Source organism: Stomoxys calcitrans, chromosome 4 (assembly GCF_963082655.1).
Source record: "Stomoxys calcitrans chromosome 4, idStoCalc2.1, whole genome shotgun sequence".
NCBI lineage: Eukaryota > Metazoa > Arthropoda > Insecta > Diptera > Muscidae > Stomoxys > Stomoxys calcitrans.
In genome coordinates, this window is record NC_081555.1 from 150851109 (window position 1) to 150871085 (window position 19977).

The 19977-nt window shown below is 37.3% G+C and overlaps 1 protein-coding gene across 18 annotated transcripts in view; it reads left to right on the plus strand.

The window, feature by feature from the left end:
* Positions 1-19977, plus strand: part of LOC106083856 (proton channel OtopLc) — a 195136-nt gene that overhangs the window by 162280 nt on the left and 12879 nt on the right. For 9 of the 18 annotated variants that reach the window (XM_013247119.2, XM_013247124.2, XM_013247118.2 and 6 more), the window contains 4 exons: positions 6165-6349; positions 9772-9920; positions 14208-14222; positions 19219-19383. In XM_013247119.2, coding sequence (XP_013102573.2) covers positions 6165-6349; positions 9772-9920; positions 14208-14222; positions 19219-19383 — 514 coding nt within the window. Of the gene's footprint in view, positions 1-5417; positions 5527-6164; positions 6350-9771; positions 9921-10791; positions 10849-14207; positions 14223-19218; positions 19384-19977 lie in introns of those variants that run through there. The other 9 variants (XM_013247129.2, XM_059368369.1, XM_059368370.1 and 6 more) reach the window with 4 other exon arrangements.

Sequence of the window (19977 nt, forward strand, 5' to 3'; positions counted from 1 at the left end):
CCGAAAAATTTCGCTACCTTTTGGGGGAAAATTTTACTGAAATTTTGTCTTCAGGAAAAAATTTACTGAAATTTTGTCATCAGCTAAAATTTCACTGAGTTTTTGTTTTTAGGGAAAATTTCATTGAAATGTCTTCTTTAGGGAATAAAGATAAAATAGATAAAATCTCATTGAAATTTTAGATAGATATAATCTCATTGAAATTTTGTTTTTATTGAAAATTTCACTGAAATTTAGTTTTCACGGTAAATTTCGCTGAATTTTCACTGAAAATTTGGTTTTATGAAAATGTTGTACAAAACACCTTGTTTTTATCCCTTTAAGATCCAACAAATTCTACAAATTACATATATCCTTGACATGTATTCCGATGTCTTTGAATTCATACAGCAAAGGTTTATTTTCCAGAAAATAAAAACATATAACCAACATTTACCATCATCATCAGTCTTAGGTTGAACTAGATTTTCCACTTATTTATCCACACACACACATTCAAACAAAATTTTTTTCTAAAATGTTGACCCAAAAGATAAAACGACATTCTTTTGAGGTGGAGCATAAGGAGAAGGGGAAAAACCAGCACAAAAGAAAAACCATGATTTTCCTCTTAGCAAAACGTTGTTGAGCATGACCCACTAACTGGATAACAATTTCATTAGTTTCAACATACAATGTCTTATCTCATAGAAAGAGAGGCCAAAGAAAGAGCAAAGGTAATAGCGCTCTTGCAAAATCTCAAATGTCTACATGTTCTGCAAATCTGTTCTAATCCATCCCAAGAAATTGCAATAAAAATCGTATTAAATATATTTAATGGCTGATATTTAATTTTTCAAAATTATGCTGATTTTGTGTGGTTTATTTTTGCAATGGATGGCATTTTTATGGTTTCTTTTCGGTTGGTATTTGGTAATAAAAATACACGAGCATAAATGCTAGTCTTAAAATAAGTAATGCATTATTTGTGGTAAGTACTTTACCACACATTTGTCTCATTATAGTTGGTTTTTGTTTGTTTGTGTTTCCTTAGGCATTGGGTGGCGCATTGCGCTGTGGCCGTTGAATGAATAATGACTTATGACAAAAATTTTGAATTTTCTAAAAATTATGTGAAGAATATATAGAATTTTATTTTTTTTGAGAGCAATAATTTTGCATATGTTGGTTTTAAACGAGGATGTTGGGTAAACCAATTAAAATGCCTAACGTTCACATGTCACCAGCACTATTAAGGAAATAAATAAGCCACCTTGTATCTCAAGAAATGTAAACTACCTCTGCACCGAGCTACCACAACTTAGTATTGGATCCCCAATGCGGGAATTGTATTATGCGCCCCAAGTCCCTGAGTTCGAGTACCGTGCTTACATAACAGCCGCTACGTTATCATTGTCGCTTCAATGGTTCTCTTGAAAAATGTCGCCATGGATAGCCGAACATTTACTTTTCTCATATTTACTAGATGACATCAAATTATACCTGATATTCACTTAAAGTTTCTGGTACACATTATAGTGATGGGGATCCCAAAACACAATTCTTGGTACCGAATATTTACATCCAGCTTGTATCCAAATTTTCCACCCAAAACAGTTTGTCCAAAAAATTAGTAACCCTTCTGAAGGAACATTCATTTGAGTATACAAAGTCCCGCTTGAGAAATATGTTCGCTTGGGGACGGCCCCAAGGAAATGTTTCCAAAATGTGTATACCCCCCACCATAGGCTGGGGGCATACTAATTTCGTCATTCTGTTTGTAACTCTTCGAAATATTCGTCTAAGACCCCATAAAGTATATATATTCTTGATCGCTATGACATTTTAAGTCGAACTAGCCATGTCCGTCCGTCTGTCTGTCGAAAGCACGCTAACTTTCGAAGGAGTAAAGCTAGCCGCTTAAATTTTGCACAAATATTTCTCATTAGTGTAGGTCGGCAGGGATTGTGAATGGGCTGTATCGGTCCACGTTTTGATATAACTGCCATATAAACCGATCTGGGATCTTGACTTCTTGAGCCGCTAGAGGGCAAAATTCTTATCTGATTTGGCTGGAATTTTGCATGAGGAGTTCTATTCTGACTTTCAACAATTGTGCTGAGTATGGTTTAAATCGGTCCATAACCTGATATAGCTGCCATATAAAACGATCTGGGGTTTTGACTTCTTAAGCCTTTAAAGGACGCAATTAATATCCGATTTGGCTGAAATTTCGCATGCCGTGTTTTGTTATGACTTTCAACAACTGTGATAAGAATAGTTCAAATCGGTCCATTACCTGATATAGCTGCTATATAAACCGATCTTGGGTCTTGACTTCTTGAACCTCTAGTGGACGCAATTATTATCCGATTTGGCTGAAATTTTGCATGAGATGTTTTGTTATGACTTTCAAAAACTGTGCTAAGAATAGTTTATATCGGTCCTTAACCTGATATAGCTGCCATATAAACCGATCTGGGGTCTTGACTTCTTGAGCCACTAGAGGGCGCAATTATTATCCGATTTAGCTGAAATTTTGTACAACGGCTTCTTATGACCTTTAACATGCAAATTTGCAAATTTTGCCCATGAACATTCCACTAAGGAACAGGGGCAAACTTCTCACATATCAATGAGTGCAGTCCGATTCAAGTTTAAGCTCAATGATAAGGGGCCTCCTTTTTTTAGCCGAATCCGAACGGCGTGCCGCAGTGCGACACCTCTTTGAAGAGAAGTTTTACATGGCGAAGTACCTCACAAATGTTGCCAGCATTAGGAGGGGAAAACCACCGCTGAAAATTTTTTCTGATAATCTCGCCAGGATTCGAACCCAGGCGTTCAGCGTCGTAGGCGGACATGCTAACCTCTGCGCTACGGTGGCCTCCTTTAACATACGTGTCGAAAATGGCATGAATCGGTTTATAGCCTAATGCAGCTTCCTTATAAACCGATCTCCCTATTTTACTTCTTCAGCTCCTAAAGTGCGCTATTCTTACTAGATTTGGCATTGACATTTTACACAATGACTTCTTCTGTGGTCTCCAATATTCAGTTCAATTATGGTCCGAAATGAACCATAACTTGATATCTTCCAATAACATAGCAATTTTATTCTTTTATCCTTTCCTATGATTACTAAATTAAGGATCAGAAGATTTTTCTTGTCAAGTTAGCAGCGACAATTTCCTCATTGTAACTAACCAATCAAAAAAGCAGACATTGCAGACAAGTTTGGGTACATTTAAAGAATACAGGGCAACAACCGAGTTTATCTCTTGTATCCTTTGTTATCGATTGCATTCTTTCCTGGCGTTTAGTGTCATAAACGAGATCCCTACAAAGCTAACTAACAAAATACAATACTACTAAAAACAAGTAAAAAGGAGTTAAGTTCGGTCGGGCCGAACTTTGGATAACCACCACCTCGGGTATATATGTAAACAACCTCTCTTCAAAATCCGGTGAAAATTACATACCTTATGTCTTATGATGCCCCTAATGTCTTAGAATGCCCCTTTTTCGGGGCCAAGACTTTAAATCGAGATATCGGTCTATATGGCAGCTATATGCAAATCTTAATCGATCTAGACCAAATTCCAGAAATATGTGGAGGGGCTTAACTTAACTCTCTGTCCCAAATTTCAGCAACATCGGACAATAAATGCGCCTTTTATGGGCCCAAAACATTAAATCGAGATATCGGTCTATATGGCAGCTATATGCAAATCTTCATCGATCTAGACCAAATTGCAGATGTATGTCAAGGGGCTTAACTTAACTAACTGTCCCAAATTTCGGCGACAACGGACAATAAATGAACTTTTTCTGGCCCCAAAACCCAAATCCGAGAGATCGGTCTATATGGCAGCTATATCCAAATCAAGGGGCTTAACTTAACTTACTGTCCTAAATTTCGGCGACATCGGACAAAAAATGTGGCTTTTATGGGCCTAAGACCCAAAATCGGAGGATCGGTCTATATGGCAGCTATATCCAAATCTGGAACGATCTGAGCCAAATTGAGGAAGGATGTCGAAAGGCCTAAGACAACTCACTGTCTCAAATTTCAGCAAAATCGGATAATAAATGTGGCTTTTATGGACCTAAAACCCTAAATCGGAGGATCGGTCTATATGGCAGCTATATCCAAAATTGGAACGATCTGTGCCAAATTGACGAAGAATGTTGATGGGTCTAACACAACTCACTGTCCCAAATTTCAGCAAAATCGGATAATAAATGTGGCTTTTATTGGCCTAAGACCCTAAATCGTCGGATCGGTACAAATCGGTCCAGATTTGGATATAGCTGCCATAAAGACCGATCCTCCGATTTAGGGTTTTAGGCCCATAAAAGCCACATTTTTTATCCAATTTTGCTGAAATTTGGCACAGTGAGTTATGCTAGGCCCTTCTACGTCCTTCGTCAATTTGGCCCACATCGATCCGGATTTGGATATAGCTGCCATAAAGACCGATCCTCCGATTTAGGGTCTTAGGCCAATAATGCCACATTTATTATCCGATTTTGCTGAAATTTGGGCCAGTGAGTTGTGTTAGGCCCTTCGACATCCTTTTTCAATTTGGCTCAGATCGGTTCAGATTTGAATACAGCTGCCATATAGACCGATCTCTCGATTTAAGGTTTTGGGCCCATAAAAGGCGCATTTATTGTCCGATTTCGCCGAAATTTTTAGCGGTGCTTTGTGTTAGGCTCATTTTACTGCAACCTGTCCTAAATCGGTCCAGATTTGGATATAGTTGCCATGTAGACCGATATCTCGATTTAAAGATCTGGCCCCATAAAAGGCGCATCCGATTTCACTGAAATTTGACACAGTGACTTATGTTAAGCTTTTCGACATCCTTGTCGTATATGGTTCAAATCGGTTTATTTTTAGATACAGCTACTAAAAAGACCAATATTTTGTTACACACAATTGAACAATGACTTGTACTAATTAGTGTTTGGTCCAAATCGGAACAAATTTCGATATAACTGATATGGGAAATAAAGTATGCAATTTTCACCGGATTTTGATGAAAGGTGGTTTACATATATGCCCGAGGTGGTGGGTATCCTAAGTACGGCCCAGCCGAACTTAACGCTTTTTTACCTGTTTTATTTAAAGTTGTTAAAATTTTAACCAGACTTTGAGGAAATGGTCCTCAAAATCCCATGTTTAGCGCCACAGTTAAATAGTTCTTGATGGCATATGGTCTACAGAGAGGGTGTAAAAGGCACCAAAAGACCAAAATACTTAAATACATCCAGAATGCAAAAAAAATACTATTTCCAAGTTGTTTTCTAGCCTATTTGAAATGTTGTAGTCTACTCACACTCTTTAGTAGAAATTTACAGCACATACTATTCACAAGTGTAGTTTAAATTTTTTTCATACTCGTAATTTCCATATGGATATGCAAACAATCAGCTGAAGAATCAAAAAGTTTGAATTTAAACAAAACTAAATCATTGATCATCTTTGAAAAAAAAACTAAATCATTTCATAATCATCAAACCCCAAATGAAAAGAAAAGAAATGTGCGTGAGAAAATTGAAATTTCATTAATATGAAATTAGAATCATCTAACCAAACAGCATGAATTTACTACTTAGGCGTATCAAATACTGTATTCAAAAGAAAAATTTTAAAATTAAAAAAAAGCACTTTGCACTTGTATTTTTGTATGTTTTGTGGAATAACTTAAAATACCAAAAATATAGCATACTATTTTTTATTATTATTGTTATTATGGTTATAGTTCTTGTTTATGATTTGAACTTTTTCTTGATGATTATTTCGTTATGCTCGTACATAGCACCATATATAGAACAGTGTAAGCATATGTTTTAACGATAATGACTTTCAGCGATTTGTGTTCACTTGTTCCCATTTTCCATTTGGAAATGTACAATACCAAAGAATGTGCATGGAATGAATGGCTGGCGCTGATTCAGTGAACATAAATTGGTGTCATGTTGAGCCCAAAAAAAAAGCAAAAAACATAATTGTTTCTCGACAGACACAAGGACGAAACGACTGACGGATAAAGTGTTTTTTATGATACTACCACTGTTTGTTAGCATATTTTTTCATCGTTTTATTATAGTTTTTTTCTCTAGTATTTCTCATTTTCAAACATAATCGTCTGATGTATTCCCTTGTTTATCATTTATAGGACATCGCTGTTCATTGTAACCAGCTTGGTGTATGCCATCATTTTGATTGTGGTTTGCATTGCTTACGTTATAAGTGATGTGACAACACATCGTTTGCCCGTGCTGTACTATGAGAGCTTCTTCACCTATTTGTACGGAGTCAGCATACTCTTCCTATTGTATGTCTTCTGTTTTCTGTTACAGGGTAAGTAGAAAATAATATTGCAAAAAATAGAGTGGGAAACATAGTCAAAATTAATAGAAAAATTTGGAACAAAATATTATTATTATTATTTTAAGACTTTGGATTAAGAATTAGAAAAGCTACATATCAAAATTGAAGTCTTGAATTTTTAATAATTTAATTGAATTTTTAATAATTTATTGCAAACATTAAACAAAATAATTTATATATATCCTAAAAATATCAAAAAAAAAAAATAATTTTAAAATGTATTTTGATCTACAAACAGTAAGGAAAGGCAAAAGTCGGACGGAACCGACTATATAATAACCTACACCTACCCTATAATTTTAAATTCGAGCAATATATATGTATATGAAAGCTTTTTCTTAAACTGAACCCACTTCCAAACAGATCGTTTGAAAATTATTGTTACCACGGCCATATAAATGCAAATCCGGCGATAAATATGTATGGGTGCTACATCAAAATTTCAACCGATTTTGATGAATTCTCGCAGATATGTTAAGATCAGTAACAAAACAATCCGTGCCAAATTTTGTGAAGATCAGTTACAACTTGTGTGGGAGCAATATCCAAGTCTAAACCGATTTCAATGTAATTTTGCAAGTAGGTTAAGATCGGTAACAAAACAATTTATGCCAAATTTTGTGCAGATTGGTTGAAAATTGTAGTAACAACGGCCATTTAAGTGCAAATCGGGCGATACATATAAATCAGTAGCAAAGCAATCCGTGCCAAATTATGTGCAGATAGGTTGAAAATTTAAGTTATTACGTCCATTTACCGATTTTGATAAAATTTTGCAGATATGTTAAAATCAGCAAGGAAACAATCCGTGCCAAATTTTGTGCAGATAGCTTGAAACTTGTAGCTACTACGGCCATTTAAGTGTAAATCGGGCTATACATTTATATGGGAGCTATATCTAAATCTGAACCGATTTGTACCAAAATAATAGCATTCGTCCTTGGGCCAAAAAAGTTATATGTGCAAAATTTCGTGATGATTAGATAACAAATACGACCTGCACTTTGATTACAAGAAGACATGGACTCACAGACGGACAGACGGACGGACGGACGGACAGATGGACATAGCTAAATCGAATCAGAAAGTGATTCTGAGTCAATCGGTATACTTATCAATGGGACTTGCTCTTCTCCTTCTTAGCATTGCAAACAAATGCACAAACTTATAATACCCTGTACCACAGTGGTGGTGTAGGGTACTGATGTCGAACAGCCTAACATAGGTCACTATGCCATATTTTAGCAAAATCGGTCTATATTTGGATATAACTGTCGTATAGACCGATTTAAGGCCTTGGGCCCATAAAAAGAGCATTTATCACCCGTTTACGCTGAAATTTTGCATAGTGTGCTGTGTTAGACTTTTCAACATCCGTGTTCAATATGGCACCCATCGGCAATATTTCGACATAGCTGCCTATAGATCGCTCTCCCGATCTAAGGTCTTGAGCCCATAAAAGGCGCATTTATTAAGCGATATCGCTGATATTTGTCAAAAAGACCTATGTTAGGCTTTTCGACATCCATATGGTTCAGTGCGATAAGCCTTACATAGATCCTTGTGTCAAATTTCAGTGAAATCGGGTAAAAACCATATCTCAACCATATAGGATATGGAAGTCGAAAAACCATACATAGGTCACTATGCCAAGATTCAGCTAAATTGAATAAAAAATGCACCTTTTATGGGACCAAGACCTTGAATTAAGAGATCGGTCTATACGGCAGCTATATCCAAATCTATACCGATCTTCAAGAGGGACATCGGGGACTAACATAACTCACTGTCCTAAATTTCAGCGAAATCGGACAAAGAATGCATCTTTTATGGGCCCAAGACCTTAAAACGAGAGATCGGCCTATATGGCAGCTAAATCCAAATCGGAACCGATCTGAAAAAAAAATGTGAATGTCCCTAACACAACTCCCTTTCCCAAATTTCAGCGAAATTAGAGGCCAATATTTCATTTGGCCTTTCATGGGCCCAAGACCTTAAATCGAGACATCGGTCTATATGGGGGCTATATCAAGATATAGTCTGATATAGCCCATCTTCAAATTTAACCTGTTCATGGACAAAAAAAGAACCTGTGCAAAGTTTCAGCTCAATATCTCTATTTTTAAAGACTGTAGCATGATATAAACAGACAGACGGACGGACATGGCTAAATTTTTACGCTGATCAAGTCGACATCCTCCTTCAATTTGGCTCAGATCGAGCCAGATTTGGATATAGCTGCCATATATACCGATCTCACGATTTAAGGTTTTGGACCCATCAGTGGTGTATTTAATATCCAATGACGCCGAAATTTGGGACAGTGAGTTGTATTAGGCCCCTCGATACCTTTCTGCAATATGGCCTAGATAGATCCAGATTTGGATATAGCTGCCATATAGACTGATCTCTCGATTTAAAGTCTTGCGCCCCTGAAGGGCTTATTAATTGTCCGATTTCATCGAAATTTTGGACGGTGAGTAGTGTAAGGCCCTTCAACATTTTTCTTCAATTTGTCTTAGATCAGTCCAGACTTGGATGTAGCTGCCATATAGACCAATCCCTCGATTTAAGGTCTTGGGCCCATAAAAGATGCATTTATTGTCTGATTTCGCCGAAATTTGTGACAGTGAGTTGTGTTAGGCCCTTCAACATTCATCTTCACTTTGGCTGAGATCAGTCCAGATTTGGATACAGCTGTCATATAAACCAATCTCTCAATATAAGGTTTGGGGCCCATAAAAGGAGCATTTATAGTACGATTTCGCCGAAATTTGGGACAGCGAGTTGCGTAAGGCCCTTCGTCAGCCCTCTTCAATTTCGCTCAGGTCGGTTCAGATTTTGATATACAATAGCTGCCATATAAACCGATTTCTCGATTTAAAGTCTTGGCACATTTATAATCCAATTTCGCTGAAGTATAACACAGTGACTTATGTCAGGCTTTTCGACATCCGTGTCGTATATAGTTAAGATCGATTTATATTTGGATATGACACCCAAAAAGGCCAATATTTTGTTCTACAAAATTTAACAACATAATAGACCACTCAATATCCGTGTCGAATTTGGTCCAAAACGGATTATATTTCGATAAAGCTGCTATGGGGGTATAAATTATGCATTGTTCTACGGGTTATGATGAAAGGTGGTTTACATATATACCCGAGGTGGTGGGTATCCAAAGTTCGGCCCGGGGGCATAAATTATTCATTTTTCTACGGGTAATGACAAAAGGTGTTTTATATATATACTCGAGGTGGTGGGTATCCAAAGTTCGGCCCGGCCGACTTTAACGCCTTTTTACTTTTTAATACCATTTTATATTATTTTTATTAAAAATTATTATCTATTGTTTATTAAAATAATTTTTTATTGATTTTCTTTGACAGAAAGTTCCTGTTGCAATGGCGGCAACAATCAACCGAAATCTCCTAAAAAAGAAAAGAAGTCTAAAAAGAAGGAAAAGGATCCCGCCGATTCGAAAGATGCGAAAGGTTCTAAGGATTCTGGAAAAAGTGGCAAACCCAGTCCTTATCAGGTCAGTTGGCAATTTTTACTAAAACCACAATTCTTTGTAATTTTCTTCAAAACAGTTTTATTTCGATTGTTTTTTTTTTCTAACTAAACCTCGGTTTATTTTTATTTTATCTGCTATTCTTTTAAGTTTTGTACTTACCTCCCTTTATGTTTTCAAAAAAACTTTTGATATTAATATTGTTTTTAATTTGTTTCGTTTCGTTTTTAATAAATGTTTCCTTCAAATCAACATCGGCTAATGATGTTGTCGCTTTTTTATTATCATCATCCCGTATAAACTACTTAAAAACCTCCTTTCATCCCGTAAATGAAAAAAAAAAAACAATTACCACTACATACAACAAAACAAATATAAAAATAAAATAAACAATTATCACCCAACAAAACAATCAACCACACCTCTACCAACACACAATTAAAAAAAAACAAACAAACAACTTAACTCAACTCCAACCAAATCAACCGACCAACCAAACATCCATCCATATCAAACTCAACCGAATATCGTTGTTGTTGTTGTTAATCGTTGTTGTTGTTAATTGTTGTCGTTGTTGTTTTTGTACCACTCTACTCCTTCAAAACTCTTTAATCCTGTTTGCTGTCCTTTATCACGTATCTCTGGATCTACTATGTGTATGTGGTGGCTTGGTGTCTGTGTGTGTGGGTGTTTCCGTCTGCGTTTAAAAATGGCCACTTTGCCATTTTGCCGGGTATTAATTAAATTTAAAATCATGGCCAAAATGTGCGTGCCCTGTCGCTCATTTAACAATAAACCATAAACATAAAAATATGAATTTTTAATAAAATCTCAAACCCAAACAAATTGAACTTTGACACATACAATCTACTACCACCTACCCAACCACAAACAGGAAAAATATCCTGTAAAGAAACGTGATTTAGTTAGGCAAACACTAATACCCCAACAGGTAAACTTTGAACTTTACTTATACTTCTTTAAACATACCCTTAATAATATGAAACATTGAAAGTAAAAGTTATCGAAGTAGAGAAATTAATAACTAGTTAATTTTTAATGTTTATAAGCTGCTACCAACTTTCAATGTTTTTGACTTATCAGTGTATGTGTCTAACATTAATTGGTATATGGATAACAATATGTATGTAATTGTAGCTTTGGTTCTAACACTTCCAATTCTTCTTATGTGACTAACAATACTGTGCTCAAATCCATTCTTAAACATGTCCAAGTTAAAGGGAATTACTTATGGAGCTTCCTGCCACTTAGATGATAGAACATTTAGGTTTAGGTTGAATGGGTAGCCCACCATGAAACTCGGAGACCAGTTTGGCCCATTGTGATACCCTAGTAAGAATCAGTAAAATCGTGTTAAATTCGGCCTGGCCGAATCTTATATACCCTCCACCATGGATCGCATTTGTTGAGTTCTTTTCGCGGCATTTCTTCTTAGCCAAAAAAAGGATAAAATAAAAGATTTGCTCTGCTATTATGTTGGAGACCTGTGCAAAATGTCAGCCAATTCGAATAAGAATTGCGCCCTTTGGGGGCTCAAAAAGTAAAGTAGAGAGATCGATTTATATGGGAGCTGTATCAAGCTATAGACCGATTCAGATCATAATAAACACGTATGTTGATGGTCATGAGAGGATCTGTCGTACAAATTTTCAGGCAAATCGGATAATAATTGCGACCTCTAGATGCTCAAGAAGTCAAGATCCCAGATCGGTTTATATGACAGCTATATCAGGTTATGAACCGATTTGAACCTTATTTAGCACAATTGTTAAAAGTCATAATAAAACACGTCATGCAAAATTTCAGCCAAATCGGATAAGAATTGCTCCCTCTAGAAGCTCAAGAAGTCAAGTTCCCAGATAGGTTTATATCACAGCTATATCAGGTTATAAACCGATTTAAACCATACTTGGCACAGTTGTTGGATATCATAACAAAACACGTCGTGCAAAATTTCATTCCAATCGGATAAGAATTGCGCCCTCTAGAGGCTCAAGAATTCTAAACCCAAGATCGGTTTATATAGCAGCTATATCTAAACATAGACCGATATGGCCCGACCTACACCAATAAGTGTTTGTGCAAAATTTCAAGCGGCTGGCTTTACTCCTTCGAAAGTTAGCGTGCTTTCGACAGATAGACGGACGGACATGGCTAGATCGACTTAAAATGACATGACGATCAAGAATATATATACTTTATGGGGTCTCAGATGAATATTTCGAGTAGTTACAAACAGAATGACGAAATTAGTATATCCCCATCCTATGGTGGAGGGTATAAAAAAAATTATGCTGTATTATAGGCCTTTTATACCGCACATCGTGATTGCACTCATCCTGTGTATGTGTTGATTCTAGCTATTGCCAAAAACAGCACATCGATTTTTTTATACCCACCACCATAGGAAGGGGGTATACTAATCTAGTCATTCCGTTTGTAACACCTCTAAATATTGATCTAGGACCCCATTAAGAAAATATATTCTTGATCGCATCGAAATTCTGTTTCGAACTAGCCATGTCCGTCCGTCCGTCTGTTGAAATCACGATAACGGTCGAACGGGTTAAACTAGCTGCTTGAAATTTTGAACAGATACTTTATATTGAAGTAGGTCGTTGGGGATTGCAAATGGGCCATATCAGTTTAGATTTGGATACAGCTCCCATATAAACCGATCTCCCGATTTGACTTCTTGAGCCCATGAAAGTCACAATTTTTGTCTGATTTGCACATAATGTTCTGTTATAAGTTCCAACAACTGTGCCAAGTACGGTCCGAATCGGTCAAGAACCTGATATAGCTCCCATATAAACCGATCTTCCGATTTGACTTCTTGTATCCCTGGAAGCCTCAATTTTCATTCGATTTAGCTGAAATTTTGCACATAATGTTCTGTTATAACTTTCAACTACTGTGCGAAGTACGGTCCGAATCGGTATATATCCTGATATAGCTCCCATATAAAACGATCTTCCGATTTAACGTTCTGAGCCCCTAGAAGCCAGAATTTTTGTCCGATTTGCACATAGCTTTCTATTTGGACTTCCAACAACTGTGCCAAATATGGTTTAAATCTGTCTATAACCTGATATGGATCCCATATAAACCGATCTCCCGATTTGATTTTTGAGCATTCACGAGCCGAGATTTCTATCCGATTTGGCTGACACTTTGCTTATAGTATTCTGTTATGACTCTCAACAACTGCACTAAGTACAGTCTAATTCGGTCTATAACTAGATATAGCTTCCACATCAAGGCAGAATCCATGGTGGTGGGTTCCCAAGATTCGGCCCGCTTGAACTTAGCATGCTTTTATTTGTTTTCTTTAATTTTATTTAATTTTCCATAGTTTTCTTCTCTTTCCATTACTTTGTTTTGGACAGAATATGATTTTCAATATCTGTCAAGTAAAGATTACACATTTCTGTGAATGTGATAGACGCCAATCGTTGAAAAAATCAAATGATTATGATTTTAATCCATGACAGATGATTATGTGTACATATGAAGCATACACCATTATTTTCACCAATACTATTACAATGACCATACATCACGATGTGCCATGTAAAGTCCCCATTAAAAGCAATCCTATTATTTGTCATTTTTCCTTTTGATTCTCACCTGAAAAGTGAAAAATTGAACAACAAAAGTAAATAATTCCCTCAGTCTCAATATGAAAGACACAAATATCACCTCAATAGATAGATATTGCAATTATTGTCGTTGTTGACAACTATGCAGCGACATTTTATATGAGTGCCACACAAGAGCTGATGTCGCAGCTGTATTTAGCTACAAGCTACTTGCTGCACCATTAAAATGCATTATGCCTTCGAGAATCATTATCTTACATCCAAAGACATGGCAATTGTTGATGTGCTCAAAAGCCTTTTATGGCAATATCAACACCCGTTCACTTACCCAATCACCCACTGCACCATTCATGTATTCACTCCTTCATTCACCGCTGTTTGTTCAGCATCAATCAATTACCACTTAACTTGGCCAATATTGGCAGCAGCGACAGCAACATCAGCCAATTTGTCGTAAATTGTGTCAACGCAGGTCCATTTAGTGTGAAAGAGCATCGTTTTAGAATGCATTTGCCATGTAATCGATGTTACCATTTTTTTTTTTTGTATTGTGAGAAAATGTACTATGTATGTATTCAATGTTTGATGTTTGTAAATGTATTGATGTCAATGAGCTTAACTTTTATTGATGACACTGAGTAACTTTCTACTTTTATGAATTTTTCTAAACATCTGTCAAATGGTTTAGGCCCTGTATGGAAAGGTTCGTAATCTAATTTGTGTGTTAAATGATTTAGTGAATGTGTGTTCTTAAATGCAAGCTTGTTATGGCAATAAGCAGTAATTATAAAATTTTATATAATACAGGGTGTTACAAATTCATGATGCGAAGTCTAAAAAATCTGAACCACCACTATTCTTTGTGCAAAAATATTTTGTTTTATTGATTCAAATGTGTGGAAGTAGTCTAAATTTCGGAATCCATTACTTTTCGCCCGATATAATCATCTTTTGCCCTGACTATTGCTCAAAGTCATTCAAAAAACTAGTTGCAAGCGGTACAAATGCAATAAACCGGTATTTCGGCAAATTCACGTACAATGAATTTCTTAAGCGCATCTATACCGGCATATTTTTATGCCCAGCATCATATAATAGGAGGTATATTTATTAAGTCAATGCGTTTGCAAAACATTTCCAACCCTAGAAAGTATATGTATTCTGGATCGTCATAAAATCAGGACGATTTAACGATATCCATGTATTTGTCTGTCCGTCTGTGATCTGTAATCAATTTAGAGGCTTTAAAAATTCGGATATTGAGCTGAAATTTTGCGCATATTCGTAGTTTAGGCTGAAATTACAACCATTGAGTTCTTCTAAGCTCCTTGAAATCCTTGCCAATATTGTCCTGATCGGGCTATATTTAAGTAAAGCTGTCTTTAGACCGATCTCCCGGTAAAGGGAAGGGATATAACAAGCGCAATTATAACCCGCTTTCGCTGAAATTTAGAACAGTGAGTTGCAAATAACCTCCCAGCATCCGATCCGAATAGAGTCCTGATCGGACCATATTTGGATATTGCTGACCGATATACCGATGAAGCCTTTAATATGGGTATTAATACGCGTTTCCGCTGAAATTTGGACAGTGAGTTATATTATACCCCTTCATATCGTTCTATATTTAGATAGAGCTGCCATATTGGCATATTTTTAACATAATTTGTCTGAATTTTGAAATAGTGGGTTTAGATATAGCTGCCATATTGACCGATCTGCCAATTCAAGGTCTTAATCTTACAAAAGCCTTATTTATTAAGCGATTTCGCTGAAATTTCGAATCATGATTTCAACAAGGCCTCTCGATATCCGACACGAGTATGGTCCAGATCGAAAAATATTTCATTATATAGCTGACATATAGACCCATCTGCCTTAAGATCCAAAGCCCATAATTTTCGCTGAAATTTAGAACAATGCGTTTTATTAAATCACGACATCATTGCCAAATATGGTCCTGATCGGATTGTATGACTCATTTAGTACCCGATTTCACTGAAATTGGGAATATTGAGTTATATTGCTCTTTTCGAAATCCACAACCAATAGGATACAAATCGGACCTAATTTGGATATAGCTACCATATAAACCATTCTCCCGATGTAATGTCTTGGACCTGTAAAAGTCGCATTTTTACCAGATTTCGCTTAAATTTGACATGGTGAGTTAAGTTAGACTATAGCCCCTCTTACCCTTTGTGCCGAGTACGGTACAGATTAGACCATATTTGGAAATAGTTGCCTTCTTTGGGTCCATAAATGGTGCATTTTCATCTAATTGTAATGGAATATATATAAAAGATATATATTTGAAGATCACCGTAGAGCAGAGGTTAGCATATCCGTCTTACACACAGGGCGACTACGCTCAAATCCTGTGGAGAACATTAGAAAAAATCTTCAGTGGTGGTTTTCCACCTCCTAATGCTGATGATATTTATAAGGTATTATGCCATGCATTGAAGACATGTAAAATCTTCTCATATATAAAAAGGAGTCTCCTTATCATTGAGATCATAAATGTGGTAGCCAGTGAGTGGAACGGAAGTGTTTTTATTTCGCTCCTCATAGAAAAAATATCCGTATTAAAGCCTTTTTAGAGTGAGCTAGAAATGGACTCCAAAGATCCAAACGCTGCGGTGGTAGCGTCAGGCCGTAGCATGGTGCTCTCCCTTACTATAGGTGTGAGTACTTTGGCAGCTGTAGTCAATAGTAATGTTTCAAGCGCACAACTAGTCGTCGGACTAATTAATAAGGAAGCGACGGATAAACCAGAGAGATGCACAGTTCGTCCCCAGCTTTTAAGTAAAGGTGGTGTTTCCGACTCGGATTCAGACAGCGTCTGTGTCAACGAAACAGTCATCGCATCCGAATCGAGAGATGAGTAAGAGAATCAGATTTCCCGAAGAGCATAACTCGGCTAAAATACTGAAGAAGAGAAAGAGCTTCCCAAGCAGCCATGCCGCAATAAAGACTCCAGACATTGTCCTACGTAGGTAGACAAAGTCGGAACATGAACGAAGGAAGCGGCCCTACGGCCCTACTCCCAAGAAGCCCATTTACTTAAGATTTGGAAGACTAGCATAGGCAAAGATCCTTGTATTGAAACATCAGACAGTACGGGGAATTGAAATCCAATACAGCACAACGAACAGGTACTCAACGATAGAACCATTACCGACTTCATAAAGAGTCGGATGACTAGAGTAGGCGAAGAACCTAATGCTATGACATCAGGCAGTGCATTGACAGGAAAGTCAATGCAGTGCAGGTTCAGGATTGGAGGGTCTCCATGGAACATTCTTTCTCTGACCATAGCTACATTAGGTTTAGAAAAGCAAGGCCAGAGCAGAATCCGACATAAGTTGAAAACCAAATGGACAACATTCGGAAGGCTACTCAGAAGAAGACTTGGGCAAAATAATTTAGATTGTCCAAGCATTGAAGACATTGACGAAAATGTCAACAGGATTACGACTGCATTGGTGAGGGAAGGAAATCAACCTGAGAAAAACCCCGGATGAACGGGGAGATTCGCAATATTGGGAATGAGGTCCGCAGACTTTTTAACAGAGCACGTAAAAAGGTGGAAGGCATCCCAACCTTTTACACACGGCTCAAGGAATACAAAAGGCGGAAGGCATCCCAACCTTTTACACATGGCTCTAGGAATACAATAAAATTACCAGAACTGCAAAACGTGCCTCCTGGAAACTTTTCTGCAAACAGGTCGATAGCGTTAATGACGCCGCCAAGATAAAAAAGTTTATCTCAATAATCCATATTCAAACTGAGAACAGAGACAATTGAGGACATGTTAAGGCTTTTGATGAATTGCATTTTCCCCAGGATACGACGGGACTCACGGAGACACCGGAATCTTGGAATAATGATGTTGATCTAAGGTTTATAATTACGGAATTTGTGGTGAAGGAATCCTTGAGGAGCTTTAAACCATTTAAAGTAACCCGGACCTGATGGCATTACCGGCATTACTACAGAAGAAGGCAGACTATCTAGCGCCCCACCTGGCCAATATTTTCTAGGACTTGCATATACTCCAAAAGCCTGACTGGAGGCAAGGGTGGAATTTATACCCAAGCCCGGCAAGGCAAGTTATTTGACACCAAAGGCCTACAGGCCTATAAGCCTTACGTCCTTTCTACTCAAAACCGTGGAAAGTATTGTGGATACCATGATATAGAGGAGAACATCTGCTCAAACCCAAACAGCATGCCTATGTCAAGGGAAGGTTGGTGGAGACTGCCCTGCACGAGGTTGTGCAAAAATAGAAGAATCCTTCGATGCCAAAACGTACACACTGGCGGTATGCGTTGACATCGAGGGGGCTTTCAACAATGTGCGGACCGACACACTGATCCAATACTTAGACCAGTACCGGGTGGACCCGGTCGTTACATTACTAACCATATGCTAAGGAACAGTTGGATAAATTGTGTGTCCCATGGCATAAATATAAGGAAGAAAGGGGCACAACCCACGCCACAAGGGCATTTTATAGCCACTCCTATGGGTAACCAACATAAATGACTTATTACGGGTGCTGACTGGGGAGGGATTAGAACCCATCTGCTACGCAGACGATGTTATAAACAGAGTCTAACTTCTCTCATCTAAATGAGTTCTGTCTGATTCAAGTTTAAGCTCAATGAAAAGGTTCCTTCTTTTTTTAGCCGATTCCGAACGGCGAGCCGTAGAGCGACACATCTTTGTGGAGAAGTTTTTATTTGGCTGCCATACCAAATGTTACAGTACCTCACAAATGTCGCGGTTTACAAAATTTTCAGATGTTCTCGCCAGGATTAGAACCCTGGCGTTTAGCATCATAGGCTAACATACTAACTTCTGTGCTACGGTGGCCTCCATTATATGTTGAGCTGGTCATATCGTCGCTGTATAATCGAGGCGATGATATGGAACCCGGGTGCATTAGAAGAGATTTCCGGTCGGATACCTGAGATGACACACTGTTGCCAGAGGAACATTCTTGGATTGATGGAACTCTGGTGTTCCCATCTGGGAGATCATGCTATTCATATGGATCAAAGCTTATCCTCTAGCCTGTTTGTCCTGAGCCTGGGGGACTACATTGAGAACCCAGGAACTGAAATCTGTTTTCGACAACCTGACCATAATACGATCCTGGAAGCAGAGATCTGAGCGATCACGGATTGTGTGAGGTCGTGTGGTGTTCGCGAGGTCATCGAGTATGAACATTATTACGGACAGTAAACCTGCCATCAGGGAAATAACAACCAGGACGGTAAGGTCAAGAGCAGTCTTGTAGTGTAAGAGGAAGATTAACCCCTTCTCTGAAAACGGCACAATCCGCATCGTTTGGGTGACGGGTCATAGTAAGGGGAAATAAAAGAGTAGACGATTTGGCACTGAAGACCAGAGGACTGCCACCAGGCTGTAAAACAACTAGCAAAGGTTGAATGATATTCAATGAATACATAAGTTCATTGATGTGGATTCCAAAAAAGGATAAGACTAAATGTGAAGAATCTATTACTCTTTGTCTATCTAAACCATTACCTAAAACCCTTTTTTTATTTTCTGTAAATTGTCTAAAAACTGTTTAATATTTTTCCTTCGATATGACTATTATAACTTGCAAATAATTTATAGAAAAAACCTACGGAATAAATTTAATATTTTTTTTTTCTCTACAGCTGAGCACTTGTTGCAAAGGGGTTGCCGTTTTTGTTTACATTGTTATATTGATTGCCCTAATCTTCCATTTTATACTGGTTTTCCATTGGACTGTCTCAATGGTAGTTTTTCTTATACTGTTAATACTTCACTATCTCTTGATACCGAAATTCTTACGTGCGTCGGTAAGCTGATCGATCAAGCAATTAATTACCCCCAAACAATAATGACCTTCCCTAGGATAGCTTGTGTGTCATAAAACCATTATTGCTTGACAATCCTAAATTCAAAAGCTTACTAGTCAATCTTGATTAAATTTTGCAATCATAAACCGTGTTTGGAGAAATGTTAAGAATAAATAGCTTACGAGTTTAATGGCCAACTTCACTGAGGCTATGACACTCGAACTGAGTTGTAGGCATGAAGCTTACGCAAACTGTTGAATTGAGTGACACAGTCTTAGTGAATAGATATAAAGATGTGCCGGTTATGAACCTATTTTGAAAACATTAAAGTCCGTGGGAAAATATTTCGAAATGCCCAGCTAAATAGCAACTTTTAAAGCTACAAATGGCTGTATTTCCTCAACATAACGAACAATCAACAAGATATTATATAAAATTATCTTTAAATATTGAAAGATATCATATAAACTGAAATTAAATTAAAAATAACAATTACATAAAAAAACTAGTATCCTCAACTCCAATCAACTAAACTGAAGTATGGAAGTATTGCGATTTAGTTAATATAAAATGTCTGGTTAAAACCTTAACTTA